Raw genomic sequence first — 15,823 nt, 5'->3', positions numbered from 1 at the left:
AACCTCACCCCTAAATAACTGGGGAAGAGAGAAAGTTCTGGAAGGAGCAGTGCCCCTCCTTGTTCCCTGACTGGATTACAGCTCTTGTGGACCAGTGCAACCTGGCAGAACCACAGAAAGCCCAAGCAGAGATCCACAGTCTGTGACTGACAACAAAAGCAGCCTCCCCAGGAGCTCTGCAGTGCCTGGATGGGGCACAGGACCTGCCCTGAAGTCTCTCCAAGCCCAGAACTCTCCCTCATCAGTGCCACTGTTGCAGCCAGAGCCCCAGAGCTCACAGGGACAGTGCAGCACACAGGGAGCTTCCCAAGGATACTGCTCTCCTCACCCAGAGCCCCAATCACTACTTTTACAATAATGCAGCCTAAAAGCCCTGACAGAGCAGGGATCCACAGGCACAAATCCCTATTTCATGTTGAACTCACCCCACTCATACACCTGCACTTGAATGTTTACATGGTAAATTAAATTAAACAGGAGGTCTTACATTTATAACACTTAAAGATCCAGCCAGCAAACACCATTACCAAAAAGCAGGACAGCTTTTCTCTCCTGATCCTCTTCTCTTGCTGTGATTTTTCCATGCCATCCCAACCAAGATACCAACAGACACATGGAAAACACCCAGCCCTATTCCCCTTCTCAGCAGATTCAGAAGTTAAATAAAGCCCCTAAAAATCCTCGATGGTTTTATTCCACATGCTTATTTAGCCCTCAAAGTCTCTTCCCACACAGGCTGTCTGCTGTCATCAATAAAAGCCATTTACTCTTTTCCTCCCTCATAATATAAATCTTAATGCATTCAAAATGCAAACTAACAGGCTTCTTCTATTTCCACCTGCAGTTCTCTCATGTCCCTCAGCTCCAGGCAGCTTCTGCAAGAGAATTAACACAGAAGGTGAGACCCACCCTTATGCAGGAGAAGAGAAAAGAGGTTTTTTCCCCCATTATCAGCCCAATTTCCTTCCTCTCACGTGGGCATTTACATCCTTGCTCTTCTGTTTGGCACATACCTGGTACTGGGAAAATTAAAATCCAAAGCTCTGCACTACAGAGGTTTCTGAAGGGACTTTGAGGATTCTTTACTAGAAAGCTCACCAAGTGTAACAATAAGGGCTAAGCAGTTCCTGTGAAAGTCTGGAGCTTCTGCAGATATTCTTGGGGATGTGGCTGCAATGGGATTTTCAGCTTAGCTGGCAAGACCAAATAAAAACCAAAGCTTTCCTACTTCTCTGGCAAGTGCATATGATTAAGCCTCCTAAGTGTGAAATTTACAGAAGCAGAAAATGTGAGAGAGCCACTGGTAGCACAGATCCTGAATTTATTCCCCCAGGAGATCCTGGTGACAGCTTGATTCCCGTTTTCCAGGAGCTGCACGCCGAGAGCTCTGCGGGCACATTCCATGGAACCAGCCCTGGATTCAGCACAGCACCAGCCTGTGCCACCCCTGGGCTCACACTCTGCATCTACAGCCAGCAATTCCTCATGGCAGCAGCACAGAAAAGGCTCCAGTCCTGGAGTTACATGGGAAGGATTTCATCCAACACTCAATTCTCCATCCTGAGCTCCTTCCATTGCTGGGCTCTTTGCCTCATGACAAGCACTGACCACGTGCTTTCTGCTTCACCCTCTCATTAATTATTGAGGAAAAACACAGAGTGTTCCAGGGCAGCAGAGAGGAAAAGAAGAAACAGGAAAAGAAGAATGAAATTTTGGAGATGTCAAATTTCACCTAGTCTGTAAGCGAAGAGAAAAATGAACAAATTAAGACAAAAATAATTCCTCTGAGATTCCAGGTAAAGGAGAAATCTGAACATTGTGGAACTATGAACACAAAGTTTACACTAAAATAGAAAAAAGAACTACATTCTATTTTATTAACAAGTTTTTCTTTGTCATAGAATTCAAAGCAAAAATGAAGCAAGAGAAGAAACCTGATGCTTTTCAAAGCCCTTCTCCAATGTCACTTTTAAATATGGGCCCAGGACTCAGAAGTGCCATAAAGCCTGGGCTTCAGGACAAATTGTGAAGATGAAATGCTGGAATATCACAAAGCTTGTAAAATGGAGAGAACAGATAATAGACTTTAAAGGAGAAAAAGAAAGATTTGGAAAGGACCCAAAAATAATGATGAGGTGATACATTGATGGGTCATGATCCCTGACTGGTAAGGGGTTAATGGAAGCAGAAAGGTAAACTGGAATTAACAGGAGGTAATTCAGTCCTTGAGAGAGAAGAGAAATCTCAGGAAAATGAGCTTCAGTAAATGAGAGAGAATCCAGCCCTGAGTAGCAAAAAAACAAGGGAAAAAAAAAAGAGGAATAGGTGGAATCTGCCTGGCTGGCTGAGAGAACATAATGAAATTTGAAGCCAGAAACAAGCAGGAAAACAACAGCAGGAAAAGACAGAGAGAAAAAGTGGCTGTTTAGGAGAAATAGCCTGGAACCACATGGAATGGCACAAATGGGAAGCATCTCTCAGAAATTAGGCCAAAGAATTGACAACCACTTCAGAGCCTGGGAAAAACACAGCTCATCAACAAGCACCTGCTGAGCACAGCAGGTTCAGCTCCACAGCCACACAGCCTCTGCCTGGGGTGGGAAAAGCAAAATCCCACAATGAGGATGCTGGGGTAGAGCTGGTCAGCAATAGAAACAACAACAATTATTTAGAAAGCAGGAAGTTGTGCAGAGATGGACACCACAGGGGCCTACAAAACACAAGCACCCCCCAGAAGTGCTCTGTGTAACTCAGGACTCATGGAACATTCCAGAAGCTGGAAAAGGAGATTAGGAAAGGAAATTGTGCATTAGACACAAATGATGTGTGTGAACTAATTCTAACTCTAAATTACAAGATCACAGAATAAATCAAGGGCATTAATCATTATTATTGGCAACAAGGCTAAGCACAGCCATCACACTGCATTCTTAATTACCTATATTCCCCTCTAAGCATTAAGTCCCAAGTCAGGTGCTACTTCCAAGGTCCAGGAAGGAACCTGTCTTGCACAGGGGAATTATTCTTTAACCTGCTCTATTAGTGAGCATTAAAACCCCACAGTTACACCCACAACAATCATTCATAACACACTCAACTCCCTGGCTCTGTCTGGGAACAGAACTGGGGAGGTTTCCAGCAAAAAGGAATAATTAATCCAAGACAAAGGGCCTGGCAAAGCAGCAATTAACCCACCAAAGTGCAGGCTCTGGGCAGATGTTTTTATTTGAATTATGAAGTATATGAAACTTGGGCCATAATTCTCACCCCACTGGGTTAAGTGCTCTATAGGCCTTGAAGAAAGATTTTTCCTAAGCCATTTAATATTGCCATGTTCCCTGAATTGCTCCTTGCTGGAGTTAAACCACCTGACAGAGGGACCACAGCTCACCCACACTCCTAAACCCACCCCATAAAAACATGGTTTGCTGTGGCATGCACCTGCAGCAGCAGACATCCAACACTGGGATTAAAACCATGGCATCATTACAGCTGGAAAAGACCCCAAGGTCATCAGGTCCAAGCTTTACCTGAATACCTCCAGGCCCACTAAACCATATCACAAAGTGCCACATCCTGGGTGGTCACACATTTTTTGAACATCTCCAGGGACAGTGACTCCACACTGCCAGAGCAGCCTGTTGAGACATCCTACCACTCTCACAGTGAAGAAAGTTTTCCAAAAATCCAACCTGAACCTCCTCTGAGCTGTTCCCTCTGCTCCTGTCCCTGTTCCCTGGAGCACAGCCCAACCCCCCGGCTGTCCCCTCCTGTCAGGAGCTGTGCAGAGCCACAAGGGCCCCCCTGAGCCTCCTTTTCTCCAGGCTGAGCCCCTTCCCAGCTCCCTCAACCTCTCCTGGAGATCCAGCCCCTTCCCTGGAATTGCTCCAGCCCCTTCATGTCCTTTTTGCAAGTGAGGGGCCCAAAATCAACCCCAGGATTTGATGAGTGGCCCCCCACCAGCACCCAGCACAGGGGGACAGTCACTCCCTGGGTCCTTTGTTCAAAAGAGTCATAAAAACTCTAAAAAATACTTTAAAAACCCAGATACACATATGTTTGAATGGCAGAACTCACTCATAGAAATGGGACTTGGAGATGGAGAGGAAGCTGCAGTCTCTGTTGGCCTTGATGGTGAAGATCAGGGGCTCCCCAGTGAGCACAGCCAGCTGGCCCACCAGCTCCCCAGGGTGGGTGATGAAGAGGCAGGTGTCCTCCTCAGAGTCAATCTTCCTCTGGTACACATGGAGCATCCCAGAGACCACAAAGCAAACATTGACATCCTGGAGCAAATGGGAGGGAAAAACAAAACAAAATTTAAAAAAGAGCTCAATAAAAATCCCCCCCAGATTTTAAAAGCAATTATGCCAGTGACAGAGCTATCATGACCAATCTGTTTCCCAGAAAGCTCCCCCATAGCTTTTGAACAATTAGGTGGTAAAATAAGACACAATAGTGAATTATTAAAAGCAGGGTATGAATATTTAAAACTAAGCAGGCACAATATTGAAAAATGCATTTCTCTTTGGGTGGTTATGAAAAATGAAGGCTGCATCTTGAGATATCAAGGAATAACAACAGAACTGGGAGAGGAGGAGATAATGGGGAATCACAGCTGCAGGGTGAGGGGCAGGGCAGGTCAGCAGAGCAGAGCCCAGCAGTGAAACTGGAGCTGCCCATCATCTGCTTTGCTTAAGCTCCTCTATTTACACAGGATTATTATAAATGAAGCTTGTTATATCCTAAACACACTTTGCTATCAACAGATAATGCTGGATTGGTTTTGTATGAGGGCTTTACTGGCATCATAAAAGCCCAAAGTGCAGGTGGGAGAGAAGGCTTCCCAGTGCCCACAGCTCCTGAGGAAGGATGAAGGATGACTGCACAGCTTCCCACGAGGTCCATCAGAGCTGACAAACCCAGAGTCCCACCCTGGCTGTGCTGCAGCTCCTGTCCTGTGAGCAGGAAGGCCCAGAGCTGGGGGGGGTCACCTCCAGAAGAGGTGGCTTGGCAGGGGACAGGTGGGAATGTTTCATTTGCCATGAATGTGTATAAACACCTCCTGGAGGGGCACAGACTGAGCCAGACTCACCTGATCTCCCTGCCTGGACAGCACAGTGCCAGCAGTGACCTGATGCAGGGTCACTTTGCCATTCAGCAATGCAGGATTCTGGAGAAGAAAGGGTTGGAGGTACAATTTACTGCTCTGTGCACAGGTAACGGTCAGAATGTGAGGAACCACCCAAATAAAGTAAGAATAACAGTTAAGACTGTGTTACAAGTACTTGAACCTCTTTAAAACATGGCACCTATTTTTATAATTCTTTACCCACCCAATATTTCTTCAGAAGATGAAAGAAGATATGATCCATTTTAATTGATCACACTTGGATTCTTAAGGATTTTCTATTCATCAATTTTCCCCCCAGACTCTTTTAAGGGTCTTTAATGAAAAGAGATCTGGCATGAAAAGCATGAAACATCAAGCTACTTGCAAAGGAAGGTGAAACTAGAGGAGACTCTCTGTGTCATGGAGTACCTGGACAGGATAATCCCAAACTGGCTCTGTCCCAGGCCAGCCCTGGGCACACAGCTCAGCTGTGCTGTACCTGCAGAGCCCATTTCCACACACACTGTCCAACAAAACCTTCCCCAAGCTCATCAGCTCCTGTGCTCAGGCACAGACCAGTGGGAATTTCACTCCCAACTGAAAAGCACATGGGAGGAAGGGTCTTCCCAACAAGCACCCTCAGTCTGGACCCCAGTCCCTTGCAATGTCAAGGAGATGAGCTGGCTGAGCCTAAAACTTCCTTTGATCCAAACATTGCTTTCACCACCACAACCCTGAGTGCATGACAGACACCCAAACAGAACAGAGTTTTCTTTCTGTCTCAAAGAACTGCCCACAGAATCTGGGGTCCTGTGTGCAGTCAGGATCAAACCCTAATGCTTCAGGTCACATTTGCTGTGGCATAACTTTCACTCAAACCAGCAAATCACACAGTCACAGACTGGTCTGGTTTCAAAGGGACCTTCAAGTTCATCCAGTCCAGGCAGGGACACCTCCCACTGTCCCAGGCTGCTCCAACCCCCAATGTCCAGCCTGGCCTTGGGCACTTCAGGGATGCAGGGGCAGCCCCAGCTGCTCTGGGCACCCTGTGCCAGGGTCTCACCATGCTTCAAATAAAGAATTTCTTCCTAATATTTAATGTCAGCCTGCCCTCCTTCAGCTTAAAGCCATTCCTCCTTGTCCTGTCACTCCATGCCCACAGTCCCTTCTCCAGCCTTCTCATAAATCTTCAGAAATTCAGCATTTTATCAGCACCCTGAAGGGGCTGGGGCAGAAAACAAGGCTCAGTGATGAGTGCACAGGTCAGGCTGAAGAGAGGCAGCACAGTCCTGCCTCTCACAGCTTCCCTGGGTGCTTGGCTCAGGCTCTGCCTCAGAGGCAGAAGCACTAAAAGCTGCACTCACAGAAGAACCAATTGAGCATAAGAGCAGAGCACAATGTGACCCCAGTCATCAACTCCATTCCAGCAGGAAACCAGCACAGCAGAGATGTAAACACTCCACCAGTGTAATTGTTCTGCCAGGCTGGAATTTTTCTATTTTGGGTCAAAAAGAAATAGTGCAAGTGAAATAATCACAATTATTCTTTACACCTACTGCTGATAAAAAGAACATATTTTCATCAAAAATAGTTTTATTAAAGGCAATCTGTTTCATGGGAACATATCCAATGCAGAGAACCTGACAAGCACCTGTCAAAATATTTCAGTTCAGCAATAGCAACTCAACTAATTTCTATAATGTTTTTTCTATATTTAGACATTTATGGTTGTATAGTATTATCTATTCTTAAAGCCAAAGTTGTAACTCTGAAAGAACCTCTCAGCAGGGGAATTCAGGCTCCCCCATGAGCTTTACTTATCAAGAGCATTTTCAGGCTGCATCAGCTCAAAAAAAAAAAATTGCTGCCAAGATTTTCTTCATGTCTAAGACTACTTAAGTACTGGGATAGATTGTACTCAGAGCTGTGAAAGCCACAGCATTGGAGATCTTTAAGAGCAGCTCAGCCAAAAACCTGCCAGAAATGACTTAGCAGTATCTGATTCTGCCTGAGGCATGGGAGGGACTGAGTGACCTCCAGGCAGACCTTGGAATCCTCCTTAGCTGGGCAATCACTGCCCCATGAAGCAATAAAAGAAATGACAAATGAAATCCATCCTGTCTCTCTCAAATGGGTGAGACCAGCAAACCCAAATTCAGCACAGGGTTTAGGCTAAAAGCCTGCACTGAGCCCCCCAGGCAGGAGCTTTTAGGGAAAATAAGGGAAATAATTACCCCAAAAAGCTCCATTTCCCAGCAAGTTTCTTTCTTTGCAAGACTGTAATAAATGACTGCAGCAGGAAACTCAAAAGTTGGTTACAATAACAAATTTAAGAAGCAACAGAAATTATTTCTGGGTAACAAATTAGCAGGGGTTTATGGTAGGAAGTGAAAATATAAACCAGTTATAAACAATTTAAATAAAGCCATAATTAACTGGGACAAATAATATTTTTGTCAAAGGAAATTCCCTTGTAACTCACAAAGAAGAGAAGCCCTGCAACACTGCTTAACCCTCCCCATCAAAGATAAAGTCTTTACAAAAACATACAAAAATTGTAGGAAATTGCAAACCATTCATGACAGAGATCCAAGGAATTCAAGTTACTTAAAACAAAAGAAAAAAACAGAAAATTTTAATTCTGAAGTCTGATGCCTCAAGGTTATTTGAAATAATGCCTCTCTTTCTAGAGACATTTACCCTCTCTCTCTGTCACATTAAAAAAAAAAAGACAAACAACCAACCAACCAAACCCCAAAGCTACCATCTGTCCTCAAAACATCTCAATTTATTCACTCTGATTGGCTGCTCTGAAAAATGACAATTTAAAATGCTTCCATCTCATTTTTTTTAAAATAAGACCGTACAAGAATTTGTTTTCTTTCATGTAAGCAGCACTGAACACAAATATTTTGTACACAGTAATATTCTTCTGGCATTGCCTGTAGAAGAATCAACTTTTGTATTGCTATATGAAAAAAAAAATTGAGCTTTCAATTTCTGACATTTGGCCACATCTCACCAGATTCTAATTTGCTTGTGAAAAACTAAGGTGCTTGAAAATCCTACCTTATTTCACCTTATTTAGATCTTCATGTCACAAACTCTGCCTATTAGGTGCTGCATTTTAAGCCCACTGTTGAAATCAACTTTATCTCTGAACTGCTACTTGGTAATTACTGAGAAATTTATTCTAGACTAAAAGCAAAGTGCTGTAATCAGGAGCTTCAGTAATCTTGGCATTTTTGCTTATGAACTGATAGTTGGATCAAGAACAGAACAGATGAAGCCCTACTTTACTCATTCTGCAACAATAATTTATTCTAAAATAGTCTGCAGCCTTTCATGAGGATATAAATGCCTGAAAAAACTTGAACATAATGAGACAGGTAAGGCTCCTGCAGCCTGAGAGACCTCAAATCAGGGAGGATGTGGAACAGGCACCTCCAGCCTCACAACTCAGAGCTGAAAGACCCTGACAGGGATTTTGAAGCTGCAAGGGGAATAATTTTGGAAGTCAGGAGAGAATGCTAAAATCTAGAAGTAAAATCTTTTCAATTCTAGCAAGTGTTGTTTGGTGACAGCTCTGAAGGCAGGGGGAGGTGCAGCAGCTGTGCCCAGCCTCTGGCAGCAGCAGCAGCCTGGAATTATTGCAGAACAGGCTGGAACAAACCAGGGACGTCTGTGGCTGACTGAGACAGATGCAGAGCTTGCCCAAACTGTCTGATCATCCACATGAACAGACACACCTCTGTAATGAAATGCAGCTGGGATGATGAAAACAATTTTCAATCCTTCTTACAGCACCGAGGGGCTGAGTTCAGCAGGGATCAGGCACAGCCCCTGCCATGGGCACAGCACCCAGCTGGGAGATGCTGCCAGTGCCCCTGGGAAAGGACAGGGCCAATTCCAAACCCAAACAACTCCCTGGGATGCAGTGCCACCAGGATTCATGGGTTCAGCAATCACCTGGACCTTTAGATAACCTCCCACTCTCATGAGGTGGCAGAACAGCACATGTGCTGCTTGCAGGGTAACTGCACAGAGAGGGGAGATTCATGCACTGCATTCCAGCCTGCTCTGTTGAAATGGCAGAATAATTCAAATTTATTTCAACCCTTCTAATGACTTCAACAGGCTGTTGAGTAAAACATCCAGCCCATCTCCAGCACACTGAGGAGACAAATCCACTTTTCAGTTCCTGGCAGAATGAAATGAAAAGCAGAAGCAAGGCCAGTTCCCCTTGCAATAACTCACATCAAGTTTCATCAGGGCTGAGAGGTCTTTCTTTGCTGCTTCCACGATGGCATCAATGTGTTTGCTGTTACAGGAGTCCTGCACAGCACTGTAATGGAAAACTGCTGAAGGAGTTTCTGTCACTGTCACTGTCTTCTTCAATATCGACTGCAAAGAGAGGAAGCACATCAAGGATCAGGTTCAACATCAAGATTGGCACCTACCAAAATTGGACTTTATTGTCTGCATTCTCTACCCACCACAACTGGTGGTCTGAAAAAAAAGAAATCTAGGTTTCCAAAAAAACAACAGCTTCCTAACTTCATTATCCCTGCATTTTTCTGCACAGCCTGACACTTGAATCAAACAAAGTTACTCATCACAGCTTGTGGAAGGGAAGGAATGAGAGACTTCACAAACTGGGCTGCTGCCAGCTTGATGGAACTAAAACTTTATCAACCCTCTACACAAAGATGGAGGGAAAGATAAAATGTCTGTCAAGGTCACAGTGAGCAACACTTTCGTTCCAGATTTTAAGGTGCAGGTTTCTAATTCAAGAGGGATTTTTGTGCTCTTGACTTCCAGGTCAGTACTTGTAAAAAGCAGACCACAAAAATAAAAACACATTTATAAATAATGATTGGAAACCTACAGCTGATACAAGTTTTTGATTCCTTGCTGTAAGGAATAAAAATCTCACAAATAGAGCATGGTCTGACAAATGCAAATAACCAATTTCATGAGTCAGGGGAAGAAATACATAAAAAGTTGCAGCAGTGGTTTCCCATTGCTCACCAAGGGGATCTCAAGATGTGCAATAAAATGACTTGACAGCCACTAGCATCTACTGAAACAGCTGTGAATTAAAAAACAGGAACACAAAAACATTCAAGGCCAGGTTGGGTGCTGCAGAGAAGGTGTCCCTGGCCATGGCAGGGGGGCTGGACCAGCTGGGCTTCAGAGGTGCCTTCCAACCCAAACCTGTAAATGCAAATATCCCAACTCACAGAGAGCCACAAGGGCAGCGTGTTGGGGGCAGGAAGAAAACCTTTACATGACTGCAAGCAGAAGGAAGTGAGGAAGGGCAGGAAGGGCAGGGCTGGAAGTATCACCAGTGGGGGTTTTGTACAAATCACAAACAGGACTGCTGGGGAACGTGCCTTGAGCTGTTTCATTTTCCAGCATCAGCCTCATTACCTGGTGTCATGGACATGTTTTATGAAAAATCCTTTCCTTAGGATTTTTCCTCCTAAGAAGCTGAGAGGCCTCAGGAACAAAATGCAAACAATGATTGTCTGCTGCTGTGGGATGCAGCAGGTGGATCTGGGATTGGTCTCATGTGGTTGTTTCCAATTAATGGCCAAGCACAGTCCAGCTGTCCAGACTGTCTCAGTCAGTCTGAGCCTTCTTATTCATTCCTCTTCTATTCTTAGCCAGCCTTCTGATGAAATCCTCCCTTCTATTCTTTTAGTATAGTTTTTAATATAATACATATCATAAAATAATAAACCAAGCCTTCTGAAACATGGAGTCAAGATTCTCATCTCTTCCCTCACCCCGGGACCCCTGCAATCACCAGCACAACCTGGTTAGATGCCATCAGCTCACATCCCAGGCAGCAGAACAAGAACTTAATGTTACTTAAACTTACTTTAAAAGTATTTTGAGCACCCACACCAAGCAAACATTGCCCCAGGAAGCAGGCTGGGCAGGAGCAGACCCACCTTGGCCACGCTGGGGCTGCCGGCGGCGTCCTCGGGGGCCAGGTGCACCCTGGCCCTCTCGTAGGCCATGTCCATGTCAGACTTGGCAGCGCTGGAATTGTCTGCAACAACACAAAATCCTGCTGTGAGCACCTCCTGTGCTGCAGCTGCTCAGAAACAGCAGCTAGCACACCAAGGGGAGCAACTCAGCACCTTCATGGTCCTGTTATTTCCCAGCTCCTTCTGACCTGGAACTTGAAATCCTCCCATGGAACCTGGGTGTGACACATCCCAGAATTCCTGCTTTGTTCAGAGTACAGTCATCATTTGGAGATTTTTTTTTTGGGAGCTTTTTGTCCACTGAGAATTGGCAGAGCACTGGAGAGAGGGAACTCCTGATAACTTCAAACTTTGGGGTGTTTTTTATGGCTTTCTGCAAAACTGCCTGAGGTGATGCTGCTGATGGTTCATTTCAGCTGCTGCAGCTTATTTTCCATACTCTACAAATCCCTGAAATCCTTCACAGAGTTAACATTAAGTTTCAGGGCCAATTTCCTCATTTTTGAAAGCAGCTCACCCTCTGAGCTCATCTGTTGCTCCTTCTAGATGTTGGTGGGTTTGTACAAAAGGTGAGATCTGCTGAAGAAATCTTATATATTTTTAAATCCTTTTTGGAAAAATTAAGCATATTTTCGATTCAGTTCCACATCCTTGGAAGTCACAGTGCCCAGGATGTAGCTGTCCTTTCTTTATCAATCCAGGTCACCTTTAATGCCCTAAAACCAGGCTCTGCTCAAGGGGATGGACACAGGAGGAATATCAGACAATTATTACAATAATAAAAATAATACTAATAAAAAAATAGAAATAGAAATAAAAATAACAGCAGAAGAAGCCAGGAAAAGGCAAATCCACCAAATTTTCCTCACTGTTTTCAGGAAATTATTCTTAGTAATATTTTTTTCACCAAACTAAAGAATTTTTTTGCACCAAATAAATTGCCATTTCATAGGGAGAAAATTATGATCAGTAACTTCTAAAAGTCTCTACACACAAAGCATTTTGCCCCCAATAATTTCAAATCTTTTCTACAACTTGTCCAAACTGTGGTGCTGAAAGTTACATAAGAAATTCCCTTACAGTTCTCACTTATTTAATTCATGAATTTGAAGTCAATACTACTTCCCATTCCTTACTTCCCAATTTTAATACATCTTAATTACATTAGGTCCTTGGCTGTCCCATCCACCTTCCAGGAACTTCTCCGAGTTAATCAATAATGAAAACATAACTGGGAAACTCCTCCTATTTGAAAACCTTGAACAGGCTTCCCACAGCCTGAAGATTCACAGATGAGTTTAAGAATCATGCAGAAACTGCAATTTGCTTTAACAAATAATTCTATAATAATTTCAACCTTATTTCTGTGTCTAATATATCTCCAAAGTAGACAACTCAGAAAAGTTTACATGTTCTTCCTTATACCTTTTACCTTCAGTCACTACATTGTTCTCACGCTTTTGTTTTTATAAATACAAATTACTGCTCGGGAATAAGCTGGGCCCTTTGGAAAAGCAATTGTCTCTCCTGAGTGGTAAATTCTGTCACCTCACAAATTCCAATTTTTAATTCTGAATTCCTTCCCCACCTGTCCCTCCCAAGAGACACACACTTGTATTTGCCCAGGATCGCCCCAAGCTTTGGGAAGTTGGCTTTTGGAACCAGAAGTTACACCATTGTGACCTGTGACTATGTGACAATACCACCCTACCATGAAGGGCTGAATTCCACAAACTGAATTTCAAAACCAGAGTTTTTATTTCTGAAGGGCTTGACTCCTACCTCCCACCCCAGCCAGGCCAAGGGAAGAATCCCACTGCCACAAATATTCAGATTTACTTCAGAGTACTCTTTCCATGTCATCTGGAGGAAATGGCCTTGAGTTCTGCCAGGGGAGGTTTAGATCAGATATCAGGAAAACTCTTTTCATGGAAAGGGTTGTAAAATACTGGCACAGGCTGCCCAGGGCAGGGGTGGAGTCACCAGCCCTGGAAGTGTTCAAAGGACACGTGGGTGTGACATTTGGGGACATGGTTTAGTGGTGAACACGGGGTGCTGCTGGCCTGGCTGTTGGACTTCAAGATCTTAAAGGTCTTTTCCAACCTTAACCATAATTCTGTGATCTACAAACCTGCCACTGGGATCATAATAAAATCATTTAAAGATCAGCCTCCAAACAAGAAACCCAACAAGCTGACCCAAAGTTGATTGTCATCAGAACTAACAAGCCATAAGATATAAAATATAAATAAACAGTATTGCTGGTGGTGCTATTGACTGAATTTCCTGACACTGCTGTACCATAATTGCCTTCCCCCCAGATGAAGGCAGGAATGATGCATCTGACTCCATGTGCTCAGAAGGTTAATTTATTATTTTATAATACTATATTATATTAAAAAATAGTATACTAACTAAAGAGTACAGAAAGGATTCTTCCTGAATGCTAAAAGATAATAATGAAAACTCCTGACTCTCTCCAGAGCCCTGACACAGCCTGGCCCTGAGTGGCCAAAGAGTGAAAACAACTCCCAGCAGAATGCAATGGAACAATCACCTGTGGGTGAACAATCTCCAAAAACATTCCACATGAGCACAACACAGGAGAAGCAAATGAGAGAAGAATTGTTTTCCTTTTCTCTGAGGCTTCTCAGCTTCCCAGAAGAAGACTCCTGAACAAAGGGATTTTCTCAGAGAATGTGAATGTGACACTGCAGCATTCAAGACCCTAAATCAGCTCTCAACAATAAACTGGGATAGTAGCAAGAGCAGCTCCATATGAGCTGATCTGACTCTCTGTCCATCTCCCTGCCCCTCCAAATCCCAGGGTGAGCCAAACTCCTGAGCCCTAACACACCAAGAGCATTTTCAACCCAAACACTCAGGTTCTGGCCCCACAGGCAGGGAAAGCATCTCCTCCCCAGCCCTGCACCCTAAAAACCCAGGGAGAGGAGCACGAGGAGGCATCTAAGGATGAGAGCTGCTGTCTGCTGAAAGCAGGAGCCTTCCCTGGTGCCCACAGGGACTCCTGGAGCTGCTGCAGGAAGAGCTGCACACCCTGCCAGGAGAGCAGGAGGGGCTGGGCAAGGAGAGGGATGGATCCTGCCTGAGGATCCCCACGCTGCTGGGATGGGCGCTGCACAAACAATGGTGTCACCATGACAGGTTCTGAAAAATCCTCTGTGCCCAGAATCTTCTCCTGGGAAGCTGAGAGGCCTCAGAAAAGAATGAGAACAATAATTATCTGATTGCCTGGGGATGTGGTCTGGAGATCATTCACCAACAGGTCCATCTTTGATTGGGTCCATGTGAGATGTTTTTAATTAAAGACCAATCCCAGCCCAGCTGTGTCAGACTCTCTGAGTCAGTCACAAGCTTTCATTATCATTCTTGTTTAGCCTTCTGATGTCTCCTTTCTCTAGTACAGTTTTAGTATACATTCTTTTAATATAATATAATATCATAAAATAATAAATCAGCCTTCTGAGAACATGGAGTCAAATCCTCATCTCTCACCTCATCCTGGGAACCTCCCAACACCACACAATGGCAACTGCCACACTCCCTGGCAGCATTCCTGCCTTGTGGAAGGGAAGGAATGAGAGACTTCACAAACTGGGCTGCTGCCAGCTTGATGGAACTAAAACTTTATCAACCCTCTACACAAAGATGGAGGGAAAGATAAAATGTCTGTCAAGGTCACAGTGAGCAACACTTTCATTCCAGATTTTAAGGTGCAGGTTTCTAATTCAAGAGGGGTTTTGTGCTCTTGACTTCCAGGTCAGTACTTGTAAAAAACAGACCACAAAAATAAAAGCAGATTTATAAATAATGATTGGAAACCTACAGCTGATACAAGTTTTTAATTCCTTGCTGTAAGGAATAAAAATCTCACAAACAGAGCATGGTCTGACAAATGCAAATAACCAATTTCATGAGTCAGGGGAAGAAATACATAAAAGTTGCAGCAGTGGTTTCCCATTGCTCACCAAGGGAATCTCCATAGAATTTCAAGGTGTGCAATAAAATGACTGGACAGCCATAACACCCACTGAAACAACTGTAAGTGAAAAAACCAAAACACAAAACCATTCAAGGCCAGGTTGGGTGCTGCAGAGCCTTCCCTGCCACCTTCTGCCAGTGCCACACATCAGGGCTCTGGGGGAACAGCTCCAACTCTTTGGGAAAAAAACACCAAAACAACAAAAGACAACTGCTGTTTAACCTTAAAAACAGAGTTAGGAAGACTTACTTCCAGGGACAATGAAGGGGTGAAGCTGTTACATCCAAAAGGCCCTGCTGTTTCATTTCTGCTTTCTAATTCCTCAGTCCCCCAGCCCAGATGCTTCCATGAATTAATTCTGTCTTTCTCCACCCAAAGTTACTACACTTAAAAAGCAGAATAGCCTGAGCTGGCAGAATCCCATTCCCTCATCTGCTATGCCTCAAGCTAGATAACTACACAAAAAAACCAGATTACAGCCAGCCCCAGGAACAACTGAGGCAGAAGTGTTTACTCCCAAAGCAATTTTTAGCAGTGTTTATTAATTCTAACAACAAGCAAATCAAGGAGATGTTGAGATAACAGCACTTGCATGACTCTAACAGTTTTCTCCTCTCTGAATTAATAATAAACATGATCAATATTCCATGGAGTCTGAACACACAGTAAGCAGTGGAATAGAATCTGAAGCAATATCTTGATCTTTTCATT

At 44.0% G+C, this 15,823-nt stretch overlaps 1 protein-coding gene across 2 annotated transcripts in view; it reads right to left on the bottom strand.

The window, feature by feature from the left end:
* PNPLA7 (patatin like domain 7, lysophospholipase) overlaps positions 1 to 15,823 on the bottom strand; it is a 131,332-nt gene that overhangs the window by 94,012 nt on the left and 21,497 nt on the right. For both annotated transcript variants that reach the window (XM_084219657.1, XM_084219658.1), the window contains exons 14-17: positions 11,071 to 11,171; positions 9,368 to 9,514; positions 5,093 to 5,170; positions 4,078 to 4,283 (exon numbers count right to left, since the gene is read on the bottom strand). In XM_084219657.1, coding sequence (XP_084075783.1) covers positions 4,078 to 4,283; positions 5,093 to 5,170; positions 9,368 to 9,514; positions 11,071 to 11,171 — 532 coding nt within the window. The remainder of the gene's footprint in view (positions 1 to 4,077; positions 4,284 to 5,092; positions 5,171 to 9,367; positions 9,515 to 11,070; positions 11,172 to 15,823) is intronic.

This window comes from Fringilla coelebs (assembly GCF_963513975.1).
Source record: "Fringilla coelebs genome assembly, chromosome: 21".
NCBI lineage: Eukaryota > Metazoa > Chordata > Aves > Passeriformes > Fringillidae > Fringilla > Fringilla coelebs.
This window is presented reverse-complemented; position numbering and strand designations above follow the sequence as displayed.